The sequence below is a fragment of the Neopelma chrysocephalum genome, unplaced genomic scaffold (genome assembly GCF_003984885.1).
Source record: "Neopelma chrysocephalum unplaced genomic scaffold, ASM398488v2 Primary Assembly neopelma1_97, whole genome shotgun sequence".
Taxonomy (NCBI): Eukaryota; Metazoa; Chordata; class Aves; order Passeriformes; family Pipridae; genus Neopelma; species Neopelma chrysocephalum.
In genome coordinates, this window is record NW_020897760.1 from 3,219,927 (window position 1) to 3,243,910 (window position 23,984).

Consider the following 23,984-nt stretch of genomic DNA (forward strand, 5'->3'; position numbering starts at 1 on the left):
ACAGCCAGCACAGCATGGCACAGGGCAGCCAGCACAGCACAGGACAGAACAGCCAGCACAGCATGGCACAGGGCAGCCAGCAAGGCATGGCTGGCTCCCTCAGAGGCTGGGCTGGCACAGCCCTACCAGGCAGGCCGAGGGGTTGGTCATGCCTGGTTTTCACGGCTGAACCCCAAAACCCCTCAGGTAATTCCCAGCCAGGAAAGTGACCTTGCGGCCCTTATTTCAGACAGACAGATGCACCGCCCATACGGTGCTGCCCACCAGGTGCTGCCCACCACCAGCATCCCAGGCAGTGTCTGTGAGCCACCATCCCACATCCCTTCCAGCGATGCCAGGGCTTGGTGCCCAGTTCCAGGAGTGGGACTTCAAGCCTTCCCATGCCGTATCCACATTGCACAGCTGGCGTGGGTTTGAACTGGTGAAATGCATCTCTTCAGTCTGTGGGATGTCACCAGGCTCCAGCTGTGCAAGACACATCTGAGGCACAACCATCAGCAGCCAGTGATAGGCAATTGAGGACACCTGACAGTTCAGGGAGCTCCAAAAGCCTTCCTGATGAGCCAAGAATGAGTTATGCCAGTGGCAACACTGTTTGATAGTTTGCTTTGCTCACATATGCTCACTTTAATAATTAATTGGAGGGTTTTTTCTGCTGCACATCTTGTTTTTCCCCAAGTGCCACCTACTTTTCACTTAGAAGTTAATTACTAATTAGCACCAGATAGGAGAACAGAAAGGACCAAGGGAAACACTTCCAAACCTATACAATTATCCTTTTCCATGGTTTTGCTTATTACCAAATTTCTGCCTGCTCAGATGACAGGGACGCTAATGTTTTGAAAGTCCACATACATGTTCCTAACCACAGGATTCCTTCCCCCAGTTGTTACAACCACACGCACAAGTGCCGTTTGTAAGTATTTCAAGAACGTTAAATAATGAACTGTCAGCATTCCAGTTCCTTACAATCACACTGCCCTGTTCACCAAGGCCTTCTCAGATGCCCTGGGTCTCCTGCAGCCCCAAAGGGGCTCCCAGGAATCCCTGCACCCCCATCTGCCTTTGCTCACCTTGAATTGCCACCCATGTGTCCAAACGCTCAGGTGCAGCCATGCCACAGCCCCAGCCATGAGCTTTGTGTGGGTTCCTGCTTAAGGCAGCTTTAGCAGCACAAACACTCAGCACAACATCAGTCAGTCCTTTGGCAAACTGAGACAGACACCACAGCCCAGGCCCTGCTGCACAGGCAGGGGTTATTCCTACAGTTAAACTGCTGGCAAAAATTGAAGGAGCTGCACAGACTGGTACAGGTGTTTAATAGACCCAAGTGAACATGCAGATCTGATATGTACACAGAAAACTCAACGTCCTGAGATGGTCCTTAGCAGGAATGTGAACAGACTGCACGTACAAATGCAACTGCCTCTAGTACAGGAGGGAACACAGCAACCACTTGATCACATTTGAGCTTCCACTCCCATGCATATTGATCTGAAGTGACTCAGAGAACCAATCCACTCAAAATCCTATTCATTTCAGCCTCATTTCCCTACTTGAAATGCAATTACAGTCCCTACTGTGTGGGGCTGAGTCTCCTGCACCCACCAAACAGTGCCTAGAGGCTGCTGCACACCCAGCCCCAGGTGCCCAGCTCAGAAGGGTCTTGGTGGGCCCATAGAGGTGCAGGAGAGCTGAGAGGAGCCTCAGGTAGTAGAGATGGGCAGCCACTGCCAGGCTGAGACAGCTCCACACTGATCACCCTCTTTCAGCCTCAGCCCAGGCTCTGTGGGCCAGGAAGTCACTCCTGACTGACACCAGCAAAAGCAAAAGGCCAGGCTTTATGCATTTACAAATACTTGTTAGAATTGTTCTGATTTAACAACTTTTAACATTTCAAAGTGCCAAGCATGCCCTGAAGTGTGGCCAACAGCAAGTGTGGATCCCTGAGACAGAAGCCCCCCATGCCCCCCAGCACAGGGGGCACTGTGCATGCAGGAGAGCTACCCTCCCCTAACCTGGGGTGGGGGAGTCCCCAGGCTAAAACCCTTGTGTGAGGCCTCCTTCACCCCTGATCCTGACATTGCATCTCTGCTGAACGTCCCTGGATGATCTTACCAGAATCAAGCAATGGCATGCACAAGTGCCCCATGCACAACAGTGAGGACACAGCCTGACTGACAGAAGGCTGCAGCTCAGAAAGGCAAAGACATCCCAAAAAATGACAGATACACTCAGACATAGGCACCCTGTACAGACAAACACACACAGTACATCCGCCTTCATCCTCCTGCCCACCTGGAGGAGCAAGTGATGCATCGGGGAGGAAGGGAAGTTCAGGCAGTCCAGTATTCCTCTGGTTTTTGGGAAAAACAAGCATGACAGCTGTGGAACAATCCTGGTGATTACCGTCTTCATAATTCTGAAGCAGCACTGTTTCCTGGGCTGGCAAACACAGGCTCGTTTCAGTTGTCTGCTGCACACTGAGGAGCTGCTATGGTGAAATGTAACAGGTGGTTGTGGTACTCGCGGAGTCAACACAGGAGTGACATCCCAGCTGGCACAAACCCACAGCTAATTGTGTGAATGTTGCAGGACACAGCATTGAGGAGCTGCTGAAAAAGCTCAGAGCAGAGTTTCTTCCCCATCATGGGACTGTTCTGTGGATACGATGACTGGGCCTGGGTTTGCACTGTCCTACGGAACAAAAAGCAAATGTTACAGAAAACGTTCTGAACTTGGAGCTATTGAGGTATTGCTGTGACATCTCCTACAAGCAGAGGCCAGAGTAACAGCAAAGCCAAGTGCTGATGCTGACCTGGTGCTCCAGAGCTCACAGGTGCTGCCAGGGCTCACCCAGTGCCACCAGAGCTGCGGCAAGCTGGGTGGGGTTAGCTGCTCTGCATGGCCAGAGGGGAGAGAGGGCGGAGGGGCTGTAAGAATTAATGCCACAGCAAAGGGATTTACTCGGGATTTTGGGAACAGGAAAGAACGCAGGCAGTCGCCACCCGAAAGGATTTCTCATCCCTTGTCCCAGCTACCAGCAGCAGACAATTAAGCAATGGATAAGGAATGGTGCATCCTCTGCCTCTGACAGGGATCAGCCTGGGGGCAGTGACCAACCCACGAAGGACTCACCTGATAGGGCTTGTGGCTCCTCTCACCCACGTCAGCGGCTCCTGGGCTCCCTCCGACCGGACTGTCCTTCCTCTGTTGCCCAGCCCCAGCAGAGCTCCCTGCACTTGCCAAGACAACCACTACCTCATTCTCTCTCGTGTTTTCATGGGGGCCCTGCTGTTCTCTCTCTGTTTTCCCTCCCGCCTGCTCCATCTCCTCCTGCTGCCCATCCTTGCCCTCCAGTGCCCCTGTCCCAGGAGCTGCCAGCTGTGGCTGGGTGCCCAAGCACAGCCCCTCGCCTCCTGCAGACTCTCTTCCCATCAGCTCCATTCCCCCATCCCCATGGGCAGGGGTGCTCGGGGAGGTTTCTGCAGTCAGCTGTTCCCCAGGGGACATTGCTCTATGGGCTTCTTCGTGCCCTGGGGACACAATACGCATTGAGACCCACTCCCACTCTGCCTCACCCTGGCCCTTGGCCCTCGCCAGCTCTGGCCCACTTGCCTCGCACCCCAGTGCTGCCTCCTGGTTCATCCCTTGCTCACCGGCCACAGCTCCATCAGCCACCCCTACCATGTCCCTGCCAGACTCCCTGGCTGCCCACCTTCCCTTGGCTGACATCCCCTCTGCAACCGCCACCCCTGTCCCGCTCTGTGCCCCCAGCACTCCTCCTGTCACCCCCTCCTGTGCCACTGTCCCTCTGCCCACCCTGCCATCCCCAGCCACTGCCGCCCCCTCGGCCAGCGCTGGCTCCCCGGCCAGTTCCTCAGCCAGAGCCCCTTGCCCAGCCTGGCCACCCACCACGGCGATGGCCACCAGCCCGGGCTCCCCTGCCCGGCTCATGTCTAACCCCGGAGCTGGCACTGCTGCCTCACCCACCACTCCCTCCCCAGAAGGCGTCCCCTTTCCTCTCTCTTTTCCATACCTCAGCCACCCCTCCATTCCAGTTGCTAGCTCCCTTGGACCTGCTGCTCCACCTGTGGCCTCCTCTCCACCTCCCAACCCCTGGGTGGCCACCTCGGCAGACCCTCCTGCCACCCCTCCATTGAGTTTTCCTTCCATGGCTCTCTCTGTCTCTGCTTTGCTGCCCACAGATGGGTTTCCACTCCAAAGTGTTTCCACTGCACCCTCCTCCTCCTGCACTGCCGGGGTCTCCTCCACCTGAGACGACCCTTCACTGATGGGATCGTCCCCAGCACTCCCCAGTGGCCCTAACCCAGGTGCCACTTCCAGCACGGTACCCTTGCCAGGCTCCACTGGCACCTCCATCATGTCCTCCACTCTCTGGAGAGCATTCCCTCCTACCCTCCATACCTGGCCACGTTCAGATGCTGCTGCTCCTGTGGCAGCCTTCCCCATCTCCATCCGCTCTTCCCCTAATGCTTTTAGCTGGGAAAAGTTATTTGGCTTTACAAACCCTTCCCCTCCAGGCATCGCTTCTCCTGTTTCCATATCCCCTAATGCTTCCAGGAGAGCCCCAAGCTTCTCCACTGCCTCCTGCCCTTCAGAACTGCCTTCCTCAACAGCCTCTTCTCCTTCAGGGTCAACAATCCTGGCAATACCTTCTCCTGCCAGGTTGGCATCCTCCACAGCCTCCTCTCCATCCACCACAACACCCACCACAGCACCCTTCCCTGTGGACCCTCCCTCCCGCAGGGACTCCCCTGCCTCCGGCACTGCCTCACCTACCTCCTCCTCTGCCAGCGGCCCTGCCACTCCCTCGGGGCCTTTCTCCACAGCCTCCCCCTCAGTGACCCCCCCAGCCCCCTCCTGCCCCTCAGACAGGGCTCTGTCTGTCTCCCGGCCCAGCAGTGCCCCAGCTGGCCCCTCTCCCCCAGGTGCCAGCTCTCCTAGTTCTGCCTTGCTCTCCGTCCCCTCCACCAGCACCTCCTGCTCCCCAGGTGACACCTCTGTGCTCGACTCCACTCTCTCTTGTGTCCCCTTCCCTTTTGGATGTTCCTCTGCCATGGTGCCTTCCTCAGGTGTGGATTCCTCCAGCGCAGACCCTGTCTCTTCCTGGGGCAGTAAATCCCTCTCCCGTATCCTTTCTCCTCCGGCCTCTTTGCTGCCAATATCTCCTCCCACGGCAGCACCATCCTGCTCCAGGGCTTGTCTCTGCCCTGCCACATGCCCTTCTCGTACTTCTTGTCCTGCTGCCTCCTGCACATCAAGGCTTCTCCTCCCTTCTGCCGAGAAACTTCCATCTGGTGCTGTTAGGGAAAAATAAAACATTGGTTTTACTCAGCACTGTGTCAATGTTACATGTTTTACAGGGTTAGTGTTAAAGGTACCATCTCTGCCCAGCAATGAGGGACACCAGCATGGGAACCAGAAGAAAACTTGCTGTGCTTCTTCTTATCACACCCCTGGGCTCTGACTACATCTCTAGTGCTGCTGTCCTGGCATCTGGCATAATGAATTTAAGAAAAAATGTTGATGCAAGGCCATTTCATCTTTGCCATCTTGCCTGCCCTGCCTGCTCTGCCTCTCTCCCTGCCTGCAGGGAGCTCAGGTGTGCGTGTGAAACACCTGTAACCTTGACAGTGACACTCAGAAAGTCAGAAATAGGTGGCAAATTGCTCATGTAAAATACGCACACACGGGAGGAAGAACACTCAGCTGTATAAAATGGGTAATTGCTTCCCGTGGATTCTTTAATTACACTGGGGAATTACACAGGGTTGATTCCTGCCCCTGGGAACCAAAGTGTTTCCCGAGGACGCCCCACACTACCTGGAAGCACAGGGAACCTCACTATGTTTCTGCTTTCCGTGGCTACTTTCCTGACTCACAGCCAGTTTATCATGGCCTGGGGCCTTTGCCTAGAACCATTTAAATGCCAAAAAAGCATTAATTATACATCACTACAGAAACCAGCTAGTCATCACCCAGTTCTATACAAGTTAGGAAAGAAAAAAGCACAAGGAGAGTTAATAGCCAAAGGAAAGGGAAAGGGCAGACACTTCTGTAAAAAGACTTCAGATTAATAAGATTTAATCCTTCTCCCTGACTGACAGTCAACCTCACCTTCACTAGCATCACGCTCTGTACTTGCTGCATTCTCTGCTTCCTCACCGGCATGGGAATCACCAGGTTCAGGGTCAGAATTCACAGGATGATCATTTCCAGTTGCCTTTGCCATTTCCTCCTCATCTGATTTGCAATCTTCAAAAACTATCACAAAGAAAACAGGAAGTAAGAAAGAGAAACCATTAAAGAGCAAAAGGGGAGTAGAAGCCATCCAGCCACCTCAGCTTGGTTTAAAATGGTTTAAAATTCATTTTCGGGCAGAGTCTTACACTGGAAACACTAGCAGAGAAACCCCAAGCCAAGGTTACGTTCTGAGTGGTTTTTGGGCTCACAGCAGCACAGAGTGTTCCAGTAGCCTGAAAACAGTCCAGCAACTCCCTGTGCTGCACCATGACTGACAGCATGGTGACATGCACCAGTCACAGAGCTATGCAGAGGGGCTGTACTCACCCCCTCCTTCCTCTCTCTGAGGAGACTCTTCGTTGCCATCCTCCACGTTCAACATCCTGGTTTCCCAAGGCACTGGAAGACGTTTGTCCTCATCATTCATGCTACTTTCTCCTGACCCAGCCTGTTTGAGTTCCCCATTAACTTCAGGACTTTGATGCTGCATTGCCATTATATTTTCATGAAAAATTCCAGTATCTTCCCTTGCTGCTAGATCTTCTGGTTTTGCCTTTCCTGCTTCGTTTATTCCTTTGTTTTCCAGTGCAGAAGTCTCCTGATTCTCCTCCCTTCTGAGCAGTTTATTCTCCCCATTCCCATTTCCATACTGTGCATGTGCTGTGCTATCAGATGCCCTTTTGATATCACACTCCTCTTTGCCATCATCTGTCATTGTTTCAGCATGAGAGTCACCCTCAATGCTGCACTGAGTACTGATGGATGAGAGAGAGTCTGCAGGTCTCTTCTCTGGAAACAGCAAACAGCACTTTGTTTTAGTATTTGTCACTAAGCATCTGCATTCACTGGGCACTCACAAAAGACAGAATTTCAACCAATAGCAATCTCTGAATTACACCATCTGAAGATATCATGACAAAATTCCAGTAAGTGTAAATAGAAGAATGTTGGCCAGTTGTATCAGTGATTAAATCCATTTAATGTTTTCGGGTTTTTTTTCTGATAATGGAAATTAACCCCTAATGCAAAATAACCTTCTGATAACAGAAATTGACTTCTATCAATCACACAGAAATACACCTCCAAAAGCACCTTTAAGTGTCACTCAGACAGGGCTTAGCACAGATTCTTGAGCTCTGTTTGATAAAAGACTTCAACCATAGCAACAATCCTTCAGTCCACTCCTGTTAACTCACTGAATATTAGAAAGATCTCCAAAACCATGTGTAAACCATTCAGGTCGAACTGGAGATGAAGTTCACTGTCTTCTCTAGAAAAACATACAGACATCATCATTTAAATTCAAAAATGGAAAGTTTGAGGGGAAAAAAGGCAGTAATCCTTCATCTAACACTGAGCTGACCAGCAGAGCTGACTGCTGCACAGCTTTGCTGCTGCCCATAGTCCACACAGGTTAAAGAAGAGATTGGTGAAACTCAAGGCAGAAAAATCCAGTCAGGCTGAATAAGTAAAAGTGCCAGAACTGTCATCCATGCAGAACTGCATGTTCAGAAAAACATATTGTACCAAGAAACCCTACAGCCACAGTTTAAAGACTCCCACACAGAGTACCACTCCTCCACCATGGGAAAATCCAAGGGAGTTCCTCTCCAGACCTTTCCCCTCAGACAATCTAATGGTTTCTGGGTCTCTGGCACAGACAGATACATTAGGGCCACATTCAGGGCCACTAAAGACAGCACTTTTAAAACCCAGGGTGGTCTGTCAGGTTTCCTGGGACCCTCCATAAGGTGAAAGGGGTCACAGCTTCTCGAGGTGTGAGTCCCACTGACATGGAGGGCTGCCCTGCGAACCTGCTGCCTGCCTCCATCTCCATTTCAGCACCTCAACAGCTCAGCAAAAAGCCCACGCTCCCACTTCCAGGGGGCTGCCTGCGGTTCAGTGGCAGATGTAAAATTAATAACAAATAAAACAGCTGTCTTTTACCTTGTCAGTAGGAATGGCATGGGTTTCTCCCTGCAGACTCACCATACATACTGGACACACAAACTGTAAAACATGCATCAGGTCAGCTTCTCTAAGCCTCATTACAAACAAAACTAACCTTGTTGATTATTCTCAGAGTCTCTGTCAGAATATCCATCACTTTCATCTTTCTCACTGTCAGAGGCCTGGAGTGCCTTCTGCGATGAGGTTCCACTCTCCCTTCCATGGTCTAAATTATGGTTTTTATCATCTGAGGATGACTCTGACATTCCATTTGTTTGATCAGCAGTCTGTCCCTCTTCATTAACTTCTTCATCTGCTTCAAAATCTTCATCATACCCTCAAAGAGAAGAATTGCATTGTGAGACTGGAAACAGAATTCACAACTAATTATTTTTAAGCAGACAGAGGTTAACTTCATTAATCTCCTTTTGCCCTTATATTTGCTCAGTCTTTTTAAAGCCATGAGAGAATCTAAGACCACAGATAGGAATTGTAAGAGCACATTATCATAAAAAAGCATCATGTTCCTCATAGAGTTGCAAAAATGCAGCAAAACTACTGATTGATGCACCGAGTATGATTAATGCAATAAAACAAAACCAAACAAAATCATTAGCCATGGAAAGGACTAGAAAAATTAAAAGCTGGGCAAACTCAGAAATTAAATGCAAGAGTCTCTTATTACAGAAGAAAAACTGGTTGTGACGAAAAAAACTACAAGTGATCAAGAAAGCTGGAGAAAGGTAATATATTGTAGTGCAAAGTATGATAAATAGCTAAGAAGTGTCTTACAAACTCAATGAATCTAATTAAACCCAGCCAAAGGGCACTGCAGAGGCACGCTTTTATAACACTGCTCTGAAATGCTCCTTCAAGCCCAGGGGAAATCCCAGTACAAATGAAGATTGCACAGAATTACCACTCTTACATCCACATGTCTGAATTTCGGCCAGGCATTCGCCTGACAAGCTGTGACATTTGACAGATAACTTTGCTCAGATCTGTACGTAAAGATGCATTAAAGAACAATCCCCTTCCACGCCAAAGCTGCACTGCGCACATCCCAGGCACCAGTACAAGAGATGTTGGTGATTCCCACCTAAAATCCAGTCATTCCGCTGCTATCAGAGGCTCCCTGTGCCCGCAGCAGCAAGGGCAGACACCTGCCCTGTGCAGGTGACTGTCACTGCTGTCCCTCGTGATCATCATTCCTCAACCTCCTTTCTTTCCATCAGGGCTTTTAATATACTGAAGGGACAGAATGCCAAGGGCAGAAATGAAGAGTTCCTGATGCAGAACCAATTAGGCAAATAAACAATTACCCAGACAATGACAACTAAGGGAATAAGGAGATTTATTTTCTGTATTAAAAATCAATTGAGATTCCAATTGCAGTGTTGGCAGTGAGGATTCCTTAGGTAACTCTCAGAAGGGCATCTCCTCCTGAAGGAAAAAGGCCTGATTAATCCCAAACACACATCTGGAGGGACTAACAAGGCAGCTGAGCAGTCACACGGCAGAACTGTGAAAGCAAAAATAGGAATAAGTAGGAGTTAAAATCTCTCTCTAAATGTGACTGCCTCTGAAGAAGACTACGATAAGGAAGTGAAGGGAGAGGCTGAGCTCAATGCCTCCTCCATGGAAGAGAACATCTTTCACAAGATCAGGTTGCCCCAAGCCCCCTCCAACTTGGCCTTGGACACTGCCAGGGATGGGGCAGCCACAGTTTCTCTGGGCAACCTGTGCCAGAGCCTTACCACCCTTCCTTACTCTCTTTCGTGGCTCTTGAAACCATCTCAATCCTGTTGGATGGCTGAAAGGAGCCCCACTAATTCTATTGCCCAGCCACAGGCATCACTATATTTCTCAAGCCCCAGGCAAAGTGAGAGGCCCATAATCCCATACCTTCTCCAGAGTCATCCTCTCCTATTTCTCATCCCCCACTCATGTTTGGGAATACTGTACCATTTTTACTGATGTCTTCCTGACTATCTTCACTCTCATGACCAGATTGGTTCGTCATTTCTTCTTCTCCATACTCCTCTCCAGTCTCCATTTTTTCCTCAACAGTTTCCACACTTGCTTCATGAGACGGTAAGATGACTAACATTGAATTCTTCACTGATTTCTGCTCAACACTGCTGTTACTTGGCTCACTGTGCAGAGCATATTCCCAGGAACCCACATGCTTCTCCACACGGTACTCCCTCTTCCTCTTGGGAGGGGATAGCTTTTTGTCCAGGCCCATCTCAATAATGCACCTATAAAATAACACAGATTAGAAATATCACATTTTTCTTCCTGTGAACAATGGAAGGCAGCAGACAGTGAGTTCAGCTCATTATCAGCAGTGAAACCAGGTACCCATCTGCCTCTGCACTGTCACAGTGACTCACACTGAGAAGCACCCCAAGATCCCAGAGAGCTCCTCTAACACAGATGAAGTTCTTCCTTGAAGGAGAGTAACGCTGTCTGCACTTACAGGTGACAATTGACATATAAACAAATTAAAACCAAAATTATTACAAGTGACACTTCATTAGAACCTGCATGGCCTGCATTGGCTGTGAAGACAGAACCTCTGAGAAAGGCAGATAAGCTCCAAGTCACATGTGGGCTGGATCCAGATCCTGCTGTAAAACCCAGTAAAGTAGTAACTCAGGGTTTGTGCATAAGACTGGGGGTTTCTGAATTTATCTGCTGGGTCTCATAACTGTGGAGGACAAAGGAGATTGAAAGTGAATCATTTTCAGCTTCTGTTCTGTTTTCCTATCTAAAAGAAACACAAGTAGCTGGAAAACAAAGTATTTTGAAAGAGTTGTTGAGATGGCTCCTCTTGTATAAAATGGAGTGACATGTGGTCAGGAGGCCCAGACAAGAGACCAGAGTTCCTGTTTCTGATGGAACGTTAACTGACACCAAGAGCCACCCTACACCACCCTGCACCCACCACAAGGGCCAGGACACCATGCTGTGGATAGTACGTGGGGTCAAATCTGCAAGCAGAGGGTGAAACTGAAACCGGAACTTTCACTTTAGCTACTCCCAAATCCCTCTGGAAAAACATTTTTGCTTCAAGGACAACTATGTCTTAAAATCTCTTCTTCCCCCCAAACTGCTTTTTAATGTAAGGCTTGATTGCAATTCCCCTCACATTTCAACTCTCTCCAAACTACTGTGAAACATCCCACAGTCGTTCAGGCCAGAATTTTTTTCATTTTGTGGGCAAAAAAAATAAACATGACCATTTCTGAAGAGTCCTATCCCTTAATGCTTTGTTCTTTGTGTTTTCTTCAGGGACCTTTGGGATATTGAAGCGCTTCTGCTGTACAGAAATGCTGAATCTCAGACAGTAGAAAACTCTCAGAGCAAGGCTCAGACATGGTACAGAAATCACTGCATCACCTCATCGTGAGCCAAAGCCCTGACCTACTACGTTGGGAACCAGAGTAGGTATTCAATGTGTGTCACAGAGCAGGAAACAAACACAATTGCACCTGACTTGAAGGGATGTGAAACTAATTGTCATTTATGGGGAAAATTAGGTCAATAGAGATGGGTTTTAAGTCACCAGATAAGGTCAACTGGACTGACAAGAGGCAGAAAAAGAGAAATCACTATGAATAAGAGAGGAAGGGGGACAGAAAGGGGGGCTGATTCAGGAAGGAATTAACCAATTTTTGAATACTATATTAAATTCAGAAAATTCACTTCAAATCTTTCTAGAAATCATATGAAGCTGAGATTTGAACACTTCCTAAATTCTATAGCAAATATATCCATTCTGAATTCAGAAGCTATTCACTTCTTTGAACATGCTAGATAACACATTTACATAAATCATGTTCATTGTTAGACTGGAATTAAAAAAATATGGTACAATATTTCTTAGAATTCAGTCCTTATCTGAAGGAACCGGGTACAGCTTTGTGGACAGTCTCTTGTTCCTGCTGCTTGCCGCTCTTTTAAAAATTATTTCTTAAAAGAACATGAAAGTTTTTAAATTATCCACGTGTCTGGAAGTTTACTTGTCTGGCCTGAATTAACAATCACAGAAAAGGAAGGTTTATGACAATTGAAGCTTCTTGGTAGAGCCACAGCTGTTGGTCACAGCACTGACTTCTACCCAAATCCAAGACCCTTCTGCACAGATTTACTTTCTGAACCATGGCCAGCATTCAGTGCTGCCTTATTCTGCAGGTGGGGATATCACAGCAGAATCCCACTCAGAGGCAGAGCTGTTTAAAAATAAATTATTCACAAAAAAGCCTCTGAAAACCATAGCCTGATATTTGTTTCACTGTCACTTGGGCCAGAGACACACAGGTGGCACATGAACCACACCCCACAGCCACCACGCTCAGCCACCTCTAACACTCCGACAGAGCCAGCACCAACACTGTCCATGCCATGCACACAACACAGGGGGACTGAGCAGGTACAGGAAAACGGCTGTGCTGGCACTCTTGGAGGTGAGACCCTGACAGGTAACCGCAGTCCAAGGGTCACTGAGAAACAGAGCAGGTTCTACAGAGCTGTGGGGAGCCAGAGAGATGAAACAGGAACAAGTGAGAAACTCTCTAAGAACCAAGTACCTGTGAGCAAAGTGCACTCATCTCTGTACCTGTAGCAAGGAGATGCTCCCTCCACATCAAGAAACCTGAAGTATCTGTTTCCGCTTCGCAGCCGGGAACGCCTCTGATGTTTGTACTCACAGCAACAGCTCAGCCTGTGGACTTGCATCCCGTTGAGAAAAAAGGTGAGGCTGAACGGGAAACCATGGTGCCTCTTGGAGATGAACTGGAAGGTCTCTGCAATCATAGAAAGAAAAAGTTCAAAGAAAAACATTACACTTCCCTGTCAGCCTGGGGCAATTGTTGTATCTCACCAGCATCAGCACAGCACCCAGCCCCCTGTGCCAGCCACTGGGGTTCTCAGCTCTGTTCATCAGTTGGTCACACTCTACCCCTACACACACACAGCCCTGGTTCTCGCCAGCCCCAGGACCCAAGGTGGGCACAGCTAGGACAGGTGAGTACACTGTCAGTTTGGCCACTCACTGCTACAGCAGAAGAGAGGCAAGAGCCTCCCAGCCATTTCATGTGCCCAGCTTCTCAGAATGCAATTCACCTTTTACTGGTGTGATGGAATTGCACTTACATAAAAGAGATGAGAACTGGGCTCCCACTATGTACTTTTCATTCTAGAATAATATGCAACATGCACTGATGTATTTTAGCTACTCAGATAAATCCTATTTAAGTCCAGCTTACTGCTACAACCACTCCATTAACCATACGTCTCCATAGAAAATTAATCTAAGCTACAGTACTTTGTTAAATTAGCTCTCTAAATTCCTTCTACCATAATTTGAAAAAGTAATTCTAACTTCACTTTCAATCATGGAACAGTAGATCCAGATTTAGTGTGGAGGCAGATGGTATAAAAATCCCTGGATGCAGGTATCTTGTCTGATTTCAGCTGAAATCATTTTGGTGTCACAGCAAAGCTTTAACCAAAAAAGATGTTGCCAGAATCAATATGAGCTCTTTGACTCTATCCTTACCTCCTTCCAACAGCTTGCCACTGTAGACACAAAGGTTTTCTCCTCCACAGTGCTGCTGATAGACTTTGATTTCATGCCTGTAAGCATCACGAGACAAAGGCAAACTCTTTCCTAGGTAGGCCATGGTGACAACGGCATTGGTGCATAATGGGGATTTGGGGAACCCTCCAGAATTCTGCAGCAGGAAACACACAGAAATGCCTTCAGCTTCCAGCTCCAACAGGAGGGGAACAAAAAGCTCACGGCTGTGCAGCACACGCTTGAGGCTTCCAGGCTTTTATGACAGGTGCTGGGCTGATTAAATTGGAAAGCGTCTGTAACATGCAGGGGGCAGGGAAATATTTCAAACTGAAAACCCATTTCATTGAATAGCACCAAATTGCAGGGACCATGTTTCATGACCCATATTGTCCCTCCCAATCCTGGGTTCCTACAATTTTATTTACAGGAGTCAAAACTGGCTGGAGACAGAGTATAACCCATGCAGTGTTCATACACTTGAGGCATTTCAAAAATCCCTGGAGCTCTGGTGCCAGCTATGGCCAAAGACAGGATCAGATTAACTGAAGTGGAAGGTCCTATGCGTTTTTGTTCAGCACCTTTTTTCTCCCCAACTGATGAAAAACACCAAATGCTTTAGTTTACAGAGGCACGTACAGCAGTTATATATTTTAATAGTTATACATTTTCTTTATGCAAACTAGGTATGCACACCTTTCAGCATTAGGCAAACAGACCAATGAGGAAGGTAATACACCTGTACATAGTCAGAGATAACTTACCTTTGTTAAAATTTGCCTTGTGTCATTTGATGCAGTGGTGGGACGAAACCGTCTCCCTGTGGGTACCCCACTTCTCCCTGCAGGGACACCCCTGTCCCCTCTGTGCCGGCGAGGCGGTGGCACTGGCACCACGCAAGGGTTAATGACAGGCAGCTGATATGGGGATACACCAGTCACGTACTCCACTGAATTCAGAAGCCTTAACTCACTTCTCTCTCCCTGCAAAAACATTTTAACCAGGTGACATAGGTTTTGCAGAACCAGTTCCTGAGCATCTGGAACTGGCCATGGTCTGACTGCTTGGTACATTTAGCAGCACACAGCCTTCTGGAACAGCTCCTTAACATGGGGCCTGCAATTTGTTCATTAAAACATTTCTGTGCTAAATCCCTTTCTTTTAATCAGCAAGACAACATGCGGATTGCTTGAAAATGTCACCCTCAGAGATACAGACAGCACTGCAAACCAAGCCCTGCCTGCAGCCCAGCAGAACTCTGATCTCAGACAGAACGCTGCAAAGCCCTGCAGCAGTGCTGCTCTCACAGCTGGAAAACACATTCCAGAGCAGCCAGAGTTGTCCAACAGGAACATCACTTGGTATCTATTATACAAAATGAGGTTCAAAATGCTGCTTCCCCATCTGAGTGGAGGTTTAGTCTTCTTTCAGAATGAAATGCAAACAGAGGACCAGGGTCCTGAAGAGCAAGACATGGCCAGAGTACAAGTCCTGTAAATGCTGCATGCTCTGGCTCTGAGTTCTGCATCACATTCTCATAACTGACACCTGATTTAGCTGTTTCGTCAGTTGAGAGCATTAAAGAAACCATTAAATCACCCATAATCTGAATATACATAAACAATACCAGCAAATTCTTGGACAAAGGATTGTGATCATCCCAACACAGAGCAAATGCAGAGCAGAAGGGAGCTATTCATACAGTGTCTGTCAGCTAGTGGTAGCAGGTCACAGTCCCACTCCAAAATCTTCCATGGAACTCATATCACAAAGCCAATTACATTATATTTTTCTAGAACAGAAGACAACTCCAAATATCACTTGAAAGTGATGGTGAACATATCGAGATCATGTTTGACTCTCATTCTCTGAACCCACTAGTGTGACTTAGTAGGAGGAATGGTTAAAGAAATTTGTAGCTGTAGATAAAGATGAAAACTTGTAAGACTTGTAAGTGAAAATATTCCACTGGTCTTAACCAGGTGTTTGCTTCCCTCTCTGCATAACAGAAAATTTACATAGAGGGAGGAAATTTTGTATGCAGAGAGATTTTATACTATAAAAGACTAGTCACCACATTTTTCCTCACTGTGATCAAGAACTGGGCATTAGACCAGTAAGACAATGCCTTGAAAATTAAGGGGAAGTGAAAAAGGAGAGTTCAAATAAAAGCTGACGCCATTTGAAAGGCATTGTCCCTGCACTACACAGTTCTGGGAACTACAGCACTAAAGCAGTATTATAAAACTGTCCCTAAAATGCTATTATTTTCAGAATGAAATACAGCCTCACCCCACGGGCAAACTGCTGATTCCATTCCAGTACATGGCACATCTGTTGGGAAGCCTTTGGTAGCGACCCTTTTGCAGCCCGGCTGCAAAGAGGCTGGAGGCGAAACGGCTGCTGCACATTTCCTGGAGCTGTATTTGGTCGACAGGAACTCTACAAAAGGAAAAAGAAAACAGCAACAAAATCTCAGTGCGTAACTTCCAGTGCAGAGCAGTACCATAAAGGAAAAAAATAGCACTGATGAAGACATCTGGAAGCAGTGAGTGATTTCAGGTACCTCCAGGACAGGACATTTTCTAGTTCTCCAAAGAGTCAGACCCCTTTAGGCACCTCTAATTGACCATGCAAAACTTCATCATCCAAGACAACTCTTGGCCATAAATACAGGTTTTGCTACTGTCTCTTCACCGTGCAGCCTTGAAGCAAACATGATGAACTCACAGGAACTGTAGCAGTGCACTATGGACTTCAGCACACGGACACTAAGAGAATGCACAACAAAAACATGCCTATTTTTCTTCAGTACTCAGCTTTTTTCTGACTTTTTTATTTCATCTTGTCCTTGCACACCCTTTTAACACCAAGTTAAAAAGTTACAGCCTAACAGCACTGTTTAACTGAGGTAACTCACCACCTCAGAGTGTGTAGGCTCCTTGGGTCGGCGCTGATGAGAAGAATGTCCACCACCATAATCAACTACAAGTCCAGGTGCCCTCTGTATGGAGAGAAGGTCATTCAGGACTTGAAAGCCTCTCTTCAATCTGCACCAATTATCATTATTGATGTGGAGAACTAGTTAAAACTGAACTATATATTTGGCCTTTGACCTTAGGCTTTACTATTATTATATTTCCAGGGTATACTAACATTGTTTCTTTGCTGTTAACAGAGAGTAAGAGCCAGAGCTCCAGAACTCATTTCAGAGTTCTCTTCCAACTCTGTTTTCTAAAAGACCTCCACTGCTTTCAGGACTTCACAACACGTGTAACCCCTTCTACAGCTCTGGCATTCACTGACAATGCTCAACGCACTGATACCGACTCATCTCATGAGGCAGCTAAAAGGCAAAGATTGAAGCAGATTTATCAGAGAGCAAAGGTTTTGTTTGTTTTTTTTCTAAGTTCTGATGTGCCATTGCTGCAACACTGTCTTCTGAAGATTCCTCTTTAATGATAGAACTCTGCAAACGGGATGAGGCCCTAATCCAGAATGATCCAGGCAGTCAATGCTCTGTCCTAAGTACAGATGTCACAGGTCCACGTGCACACTTCCAGGTATCCATGCTTCCATGATAGGCAATGGGGAAGTTGTTGAAACTCACCCATTGTGAGCGACCAGCTCGATCTCCAGTCACTAAAGGATGAAACCCATCATGGTTCCTTGGACCAAGTGGTGGATGTGGAGAATGCATGGGGATCGCATCTTCCACTGATCTTCTGAATTGTTCCTCCTACAAGAACAGAAATATATGTCTCTGAGGCACTAAATACTCTAATGGTGATGTCTGAACCTCATCTCTTTCACTGGACAGCTGTGATGATCAGCTCACCTGGACTTGATGGAACATCTAGTTAAGGAAGGAAAGGAAATCATGGGAGAATGCGAAAAGTGAAAAGACTTGTCCCTCGCTCTGATCCATTTTCCTGCAGCTGTCTCCAGCTGCTGACCCCCTCAGATTAAATTTATCTGCCTATTTCTGTGTATCTCCCAGTTCTTGGTTTTTTGAAGGTCTCTTTAAATTTGAGTGCACCTGCCTCTTCCCTGCTCTGACTGCGGCCCATGTCCCCTTTCTCTCCTCACCAACCCTCCACTGGGGATAACAGTCCCACTGGAAACAGACAGCTCTGTATCTCAGCCTCCCTCGCTCAGGGATCTGCCTTCCTCCTTTCCTTTCAGATAAGCAACTTGGTCGAATTCACCGAACATATGAGGTGAGAATTAAGTTACACCACTGGCTCCAGCCAGGCTCCTGCAGCCCAGCACAGCACATATAGATCAGGTATCTGCAGGCGTCTCACTGAAGGAAGCAGTTCTGGTATATGTTCCAAAATTACCCAAGCCCAGGATCCCTCCTAGGGTGCTGGAGTTGCTGCTTTCACAGAGTGACTTCCTACCGCAGGAGTTTCGTCAGCAAACAACACCAATTCCTATAGTGACCAGTATCTTTTAGGAAAATCATCTCCTTGCTTTACCTGAAGAGCTGCCTATAGATGTATTATTTACAATTTAACAGATCTGACAATGTTCCCCAGCTGCTCAAAGCAGCAGCCAGCTTCTCAAGGCACTCTCCTCAAAGCATTCTGGCTCCTAATACAGAAAAAAAAGGGCAGAGCAAGTTTCTGCCAAACAACTTTTCCCATATGAATCCAAGTGACTTCATGGGGAGAACCATTGACTTCTGTGGGATTTCCATGACTCTAACTACAAAATCAAGCTTGACCTACATGACAGCAAAGCGAGGGCTCCTGAAACCTCTTTTCCTTACTCACATGCCAGTTCTGCCCAAATCCTGTGGAGAGGCAAACGACTGAACGCATGAGCTCAGTGCTCAGCAGCAGTCAAAAGCACAGAGGGTCTAGAATTACTGTGAGGAGAACAGGTCTTGAATTATTCATCCTGTTCTGGTTCCCTATTTCAAAGCAGAAATAGTAGAACTAGAAAAGGTAAAACAATAGCAACGGTAGTGAGAAGCCTGGAATGGCTCAGCTAAGAAAGATTCAGACTGAGGGTCTTCAGCTTGGAAAACTGAGAAGGAATATGAAGAAGGTGTGTAAAACTACAGATGCTTTGGAAAAAGAGAACAGTTATTAACTTTTTCATACCGAGAGCAATGGAGCGTCAAACTGAGATATCAGACAGCATTAATTAATGTGCAGAAATGCAAGGAGGTACCATATCACACAACTCATTATTAAATCCCCCCATGAAGAACACTGTAGAACCAGAAGAATAACTAGATTCAGAAGGAATTAGATGCATGAATGGAAGTTCCTGAACTTCTAGACAGAGGAAGAAGGAGATGTAACCTGGGGCAGGATCATCCTCTACTTGCCTGTTTCTTATCTTTTCCATAAATATCAGAGAAAGAGCACTTGGCTCAATGAATCTCTGGCGAGGCTTGTGGCTGTTACTCCCCAGGCAAAGCTGCCAGGAGCCAGCAGCACCCAGCAGCACTCAAGCCTTACCTTGATTTTCTTCACCCTCTCCTTCTTTGCAGAATATTCAAGTTTCCGTTTTATTTCCAGCTGATGATGACGCTACCAATGTAAGAGGAAGAGAAATCCCATTAATGGGCATTATGAGATGTCAGTGAATGCAACAACACTTGGTTCTGTCCTGCTTGTCCTGCGCCTTCTCCCCGGCTGTTACCCTCATTGAGCCCAGTAATAAAACTACTATGGATTGAATCCATTTGCATTTCACCTGTGTACATACACACAGCCAAGGGAACAACTGAGCACTGGTAAAGTTGGTAAAGTTGTAGGGACCAACTCCACTCTTGATATGCCACAGAAATGTGCCCAAATTTTGTACTCAGATGATAAATATAAATGTATTCAAACAGCTTTGGTTTTATTAGGATTTTTTTAAGTAAACTAGTCCTGTGAATATCATCCCATAATCTGAGGGCTGCCAAAGAGCAGTGAGGGAGCCAAGACAGTGCCTGCTCTCGTGGCAGCAGGGTTTGACAACAAGAGGCTATGTAGGTAATTCTGTAGAGAATGTCAAGCAGAGACTGTCCTTTTTCCCAGCAGAAGAGACCCTTCCAGGGGAGCATGAGGGCACATATGGAAAACAGTTCAGTACAAGTTAACAGACCCTGGCTGTCAGCAGGGAAGCACCTGAGAAGGCTCACACACCCCCAGTAAGGGCATACCTCCATGTCAAGGACCTTATGAAATATAGCACGAGCCAGGCACTCCTGGACGTGTCTCTGGTGGTCCCTCCTCATGGCATTGAGCCGGTATTCTTTCTCAGGTATTATTCTTCCACTTCTTGAGATCTGCCATACACAAATATAATGTTACTGAAAAGGAGAAGATGGAATAAAGTATGTTTTGAAACAGTGCAATTTCCCAGGAAGACCTCTTTCTCCTCCTGCTTAGCTACCACCTCCGCCCCTGGCGTGGTCACAGGACTTTGACCCCATGGGCCCCAGCAGCCAAACAGAGGGAGCAGCAGCCACATTTCTAACAGTCAAGGGCTCAGCCTTACTCCTCACAGGCCACTGCCCAAGGGGGTACAGGGAGTTAAACATCTGCCTTCCTACTGCCAAGGGCTGCACCTGCCTTTCTGCGTGAAACAGTCTCACCTAGGAGTGCATTGGTGTTTTTTAAAATGTTCAGCACATTCATCTTTAGCAAATCCTTCAGTTTTCCATTAAACACTTTCGAAAAATAACACTGAAGCTATTTAAACAACCAGTCAAGTCAAAGATATTTCAGTGTGAAAACCCTGAGTGAATCAACACGATGCTGTATTTTTGCAAACTGAAAGACTTTGCAGAGGGAAACTCCAATGAGCAAAAATAAATACGGAACAAAAGGATTAAAACATTCTGAATTAAATGTTGAATTCAGGGAAAATTTTCAGTCTCACCAGTCCTGATCTCTGAAGGTGTTGTCTTATCCTGGCATTGCTGAAATATCCAGCCAGGTGTTTGTCTGTAAGGCTGTTGTAGGTTGCAAGAAATCTGCAATAAAATCAATACAGATATTTATAATCCCCTTGACTGACAAATTATTACAGTTTAAGTTAAACAGAACTAGTCAATAATTTGCTGCACAAAATCCTGCCTTGGTGAATTACGCCCTATTTGGTAAGATAAATGTCCATTAGATTATGTGGAAGCAACATCCAGAAAATTCGTATCAGAAACAAGTGAGTTGTATGTAAGGCCAAGAAGCTCAGTGTGGAACCACTGACAGGCTGACAGGCTGACAGGAGAGCCTCCACCACCCCCAGCTCCCACAGCAGCCCCCTGGGATGATACACCCTGACCTTGGGCATGGCAGTTCCACATAGTACCTGGAGCTGGATTCCAGCTGCACAGACCCAGCTCCCCAGCCACTGTGCCTGATGCCCCGTTGGTGGCAGGGACACTTTCCATAGACCAGGTTGCTCCAAGCTCCTTCCAACCCGGCCTTGGACACTTCCAGGGATGGAGCAGCCACAGCTTCTCTGGGCAGCCTGTGCCAGGGCCTCACCACAATCATCACAGCTACCAAAGATCAAACCTTCCAAAAACTGAACCTCAGATGTGAGAGCTGAACACAGAAACTGAAGCATCCATAATTAACAGATACATTTTTAAACAGTTCTTAGCACAACTGTATCTTACTTTCCCCTCTGTAAAACAGGACAAATAATGAAGTCAGTGACAGTAGGCTGCAGTTCGTAATACTCTAAATCCATTTACATTTGTACAATTTACACACTCGGGTGCATCTTGCATAATACATTCAGCCTGACCTTTGGGCTCTCTGGGCACGTTGTGCTTTAGTTACACAACAAGAGACTGACATCTTTTGTTTTCTTTGGCTGTAGATTTAAATGCCACTGTACCTCTATTATATTCCTTTCAGTTGGATAATTCAGTCAAATGTCTATTGCCAGGCTGAGCTGCCACACACAAAAACATACTCAAGGAAAGAAAGAACAATTTTTTTTTTTTAAAGAGATCATGCATTTATAGGAACTTTATGTGGGGTTTCACAATAACCTCACAGGTAGCTGCCAACAATAAATTAAACTTTAAACAAACAAGCAATGTAGCTTATCCTGTTATGCCTGTTGATTAAGCACTGGTACTATAGCAACTGTTCTATGTCATTTTTTCAATCCAGAGTTTGCATTTGAAACCACCAGATTCCACCAGTTGTGATAAGTACCGATTTGTGGTATCACACAGCAACTGCATGTCGAGGCAGAAGAGAAACTCAGTCCAACTCCTTTGCATTCACTGCCTTGCACCTAAGATTTCCTGGACCATATAACTAAGTTAAAATGCAGCTCCCACCTGAGCACAGTGATGCTGCAGCTTCTGTTGCACAGATGTCTCGGTACAGATATTTTCTCATTTGAATTATAAACAGGCCGGTCCTCGAAAATGCTGAATTAAATTCAAAGTTCAAAAGGAAATATGTTGGGCCTGAACCAAAGCCAATTAAAGCACTGGAAAGAACGCAAGTGGATCCACTAGAGTTTGGCCATGCCATGCTGCCTGGAGGAACCCTCACACCAGCCCCAGAACCCTCTGTGGCCACAAACACCATCAAAGACAGTGCCTCGGGAACAGGTAGAGACACTCCAGCAAAGCAAACACTTGTCCCATTTGGTCTCTGCTCCTGCATGTGGTATCAACAAAAGGGGAACAAAAGTTCTTGTCTGAGCAGTTTTCTCCCAGACTCCAATGTTTAAGAATCACACAAAAACGTCACCTCTAAAACTTCTCCAGCAGGCAGAAGTGCAGAACTGACAAAATCCATTTTAAGAAAACAGTAAAGGGAAAGCACCAGCCTTAGCCAGCTCTATACAGCCTGTGTGTCACAGCCATTACATCCCTTTCCTGGGTACTCCTGAGACTCCTTTTTCTCTGCCCATTTATCCAGTTCATTCTTCTCTCCAAAATGCTGGGTTTTTATTAGAATTACAGGCAATTTTCCTGGCACAGAACCTAGACTGACTGATCTGTAGTTTCCATGAGTAGGTCTGAAGCTTTTCTCAAGATGAATGTCACGTTTGTTTGTCTGGCATCACAACCAGTGACAACATGTCACTGTCAAGTCAGTAATTTTATATTTACAGTTATTTAGAATTCTATGATGCTATGATCATTGCCATTATTATTATTAACAGTATCTTTGTTCTCAGCTGGCATCTTACCCAAAGCACTGCGTATCACAATTTTTAAGACCACTATTCCTTGGTTGGAAGGACAACAAGACAAAGCCACAGCAGGCATCCTAGATGTTTTGCAAAGCAAATCTTCACAGTTAATATTTCACAGTGCGATTAAATCACCAAATAAATGATCTGAGAGAGGACCGAGGCATCAGTTATTGATTGGCAGAGTCACAGGGGATCGTGGCCCCTGTGCTCTCTACCTGGCACCTGCCTGCCATTCCCTCCCTAAGGAAGCCCAGCCACAGAACCAGACATGGAACTCAGAGCAAAAGGACACCTGTTCTGCTTCTGATTTCTTGTATGGACATGAGCAACTTCTATCATTGCTTCTTTACTCAGAGCATCGCCCACTACACCAGGATGTGCCAAATTTTGTCATGGAGACCTGCAGAGATTCTCCATTTCTCACTATTTGTCCTTGATAACAGCTCGGGCAAGCCTGGATTCTCTGAACTCACGACCTGCAGGTCTGGAGCCGGCCAACTAGGGAATGACCTGCAGCCCCCGGCGCGGCTCCCCGCGGCTCCATCACCCCTGCGCTGGGGGAGGCGTTACCTGGACGGCAGAATCAGGGGCCCGGGCGCTCGCTCCGGAACCCCGGGGTGTGTGGGGCAGGTCGGGGCATCCACACCCCCTTACCCCCAGCTCACGGCCGGCGCGGGCTGCAGGGAGGCGCCGCTGGTGGCCCCGGCCCTGTCACTATCCCCGCAGAGCTGACAGGCCGAGAGCGACTGCGGGCGCGCCCAGAGCTGCCCGGGCGCCGGGACCGCACGGACCCCCGGAGCCCCCCGCGCCCCCGCCCCACTCACCGGGGCTGCGGGGCGCTCATGGCGGGCGGACCGGCGCTGCCGCCGCGTCCCGGGCGTTGCCAGGAGACGGCGGGAGGCAGGGCGGGAGGGAGACAGGAGAAGGAGGGACGGAAGAAGGGAGCCGGCGCTCCGCCCGCCACCCCCGCTGCCCCTTGGCGTCACAGAATCACAGAATAGTT

At 47.4% G+C, this 23,984-nt stretch overlaps 1 protein-coding gene across 5 annotated transcripts; it reads right to left on the reverse strand.

The window, feature by feature from the left end:
• Positions 1 to 1,290: 1,290 nt before the first annotated feature.
• On the reverse strand, positions 1,291 to 23,952 carry ERICH3 (glutamate rich 3). Of its 5 annotated transcripts, none has more exons than XM_027694202.1 (16): positions 23,806 to 23,952; positions 20,690 to 20,783; positions 19,968 to 20,093; positions 19,276 to 19,347; positions 17,412 to 17,540; positions 16,722 to 16,805; positions 16,094 to 16,243; positions 14,566 to 14,784; positions 13,784 to 13,961; positions 12,842 to 13,028; positions 10,183 to 10,478; positions 8,333 to 8,554; positions 6,595 to 7,056; positions 6,142 to 6,288; positions 3,139 to 5,324; positions 1,291 to 2,692 (listed from the first exon to the last, which is right to left on the reverse strand). In XM_027694202.1, the coding sequence occupies exons 1-16, from the start codon at positions 23,823 to 23,825 to the stop codon at positions 2,648 to 2,650; spliced, it is 4,617 nt and encodes a 1,538-aa protein (XP_027550003.1). In that variant the 5' UTR covers positions 23,826 to 23,952; the 3' UTR covers positions 1,291 to 2,647. The 5 variants fall into 5 exon arrangements, with proteins under 5 accessions (XP_027550003.1, XP_027550002.1, XP_027550004.1 ...); XM_027694201.1 differs by having other exon boundaries at positions 1,291 to 2,697; positions 13,784 to 13,958; positions 23,806 to 23,951; XM_027694203.1 differs by having other exon boundaries at positions 1,291 to 2,697; positions 6,595 to 6,666; positions 23,806 to 23,951.
• Between the last annotated feature and the right edge of the window lie 32 nt (positions 23,953 to 23,984).

Coding starts and splice junctions, on each gene's coding strand:
- ERICH3 (XM_027694200.1), bottom strand. CDS start 23,825: ATGAGCGCCCCGCAGCCCCG. Junction 17,541..19,275: donor AGAGGGTGAAGAAAATCAAG/GTAAGGCTTGAG, acceptor CTGTTCTTGTAG/GAGGAACAATTCAGAAGATC. Junction 16,244..16,721: donor AGCCTACACACTCTGAGGTG/GTGAGTTACCTC, acceptor TTCCTTTTGTAG/AGTTCCTGTCGACCAAATAC.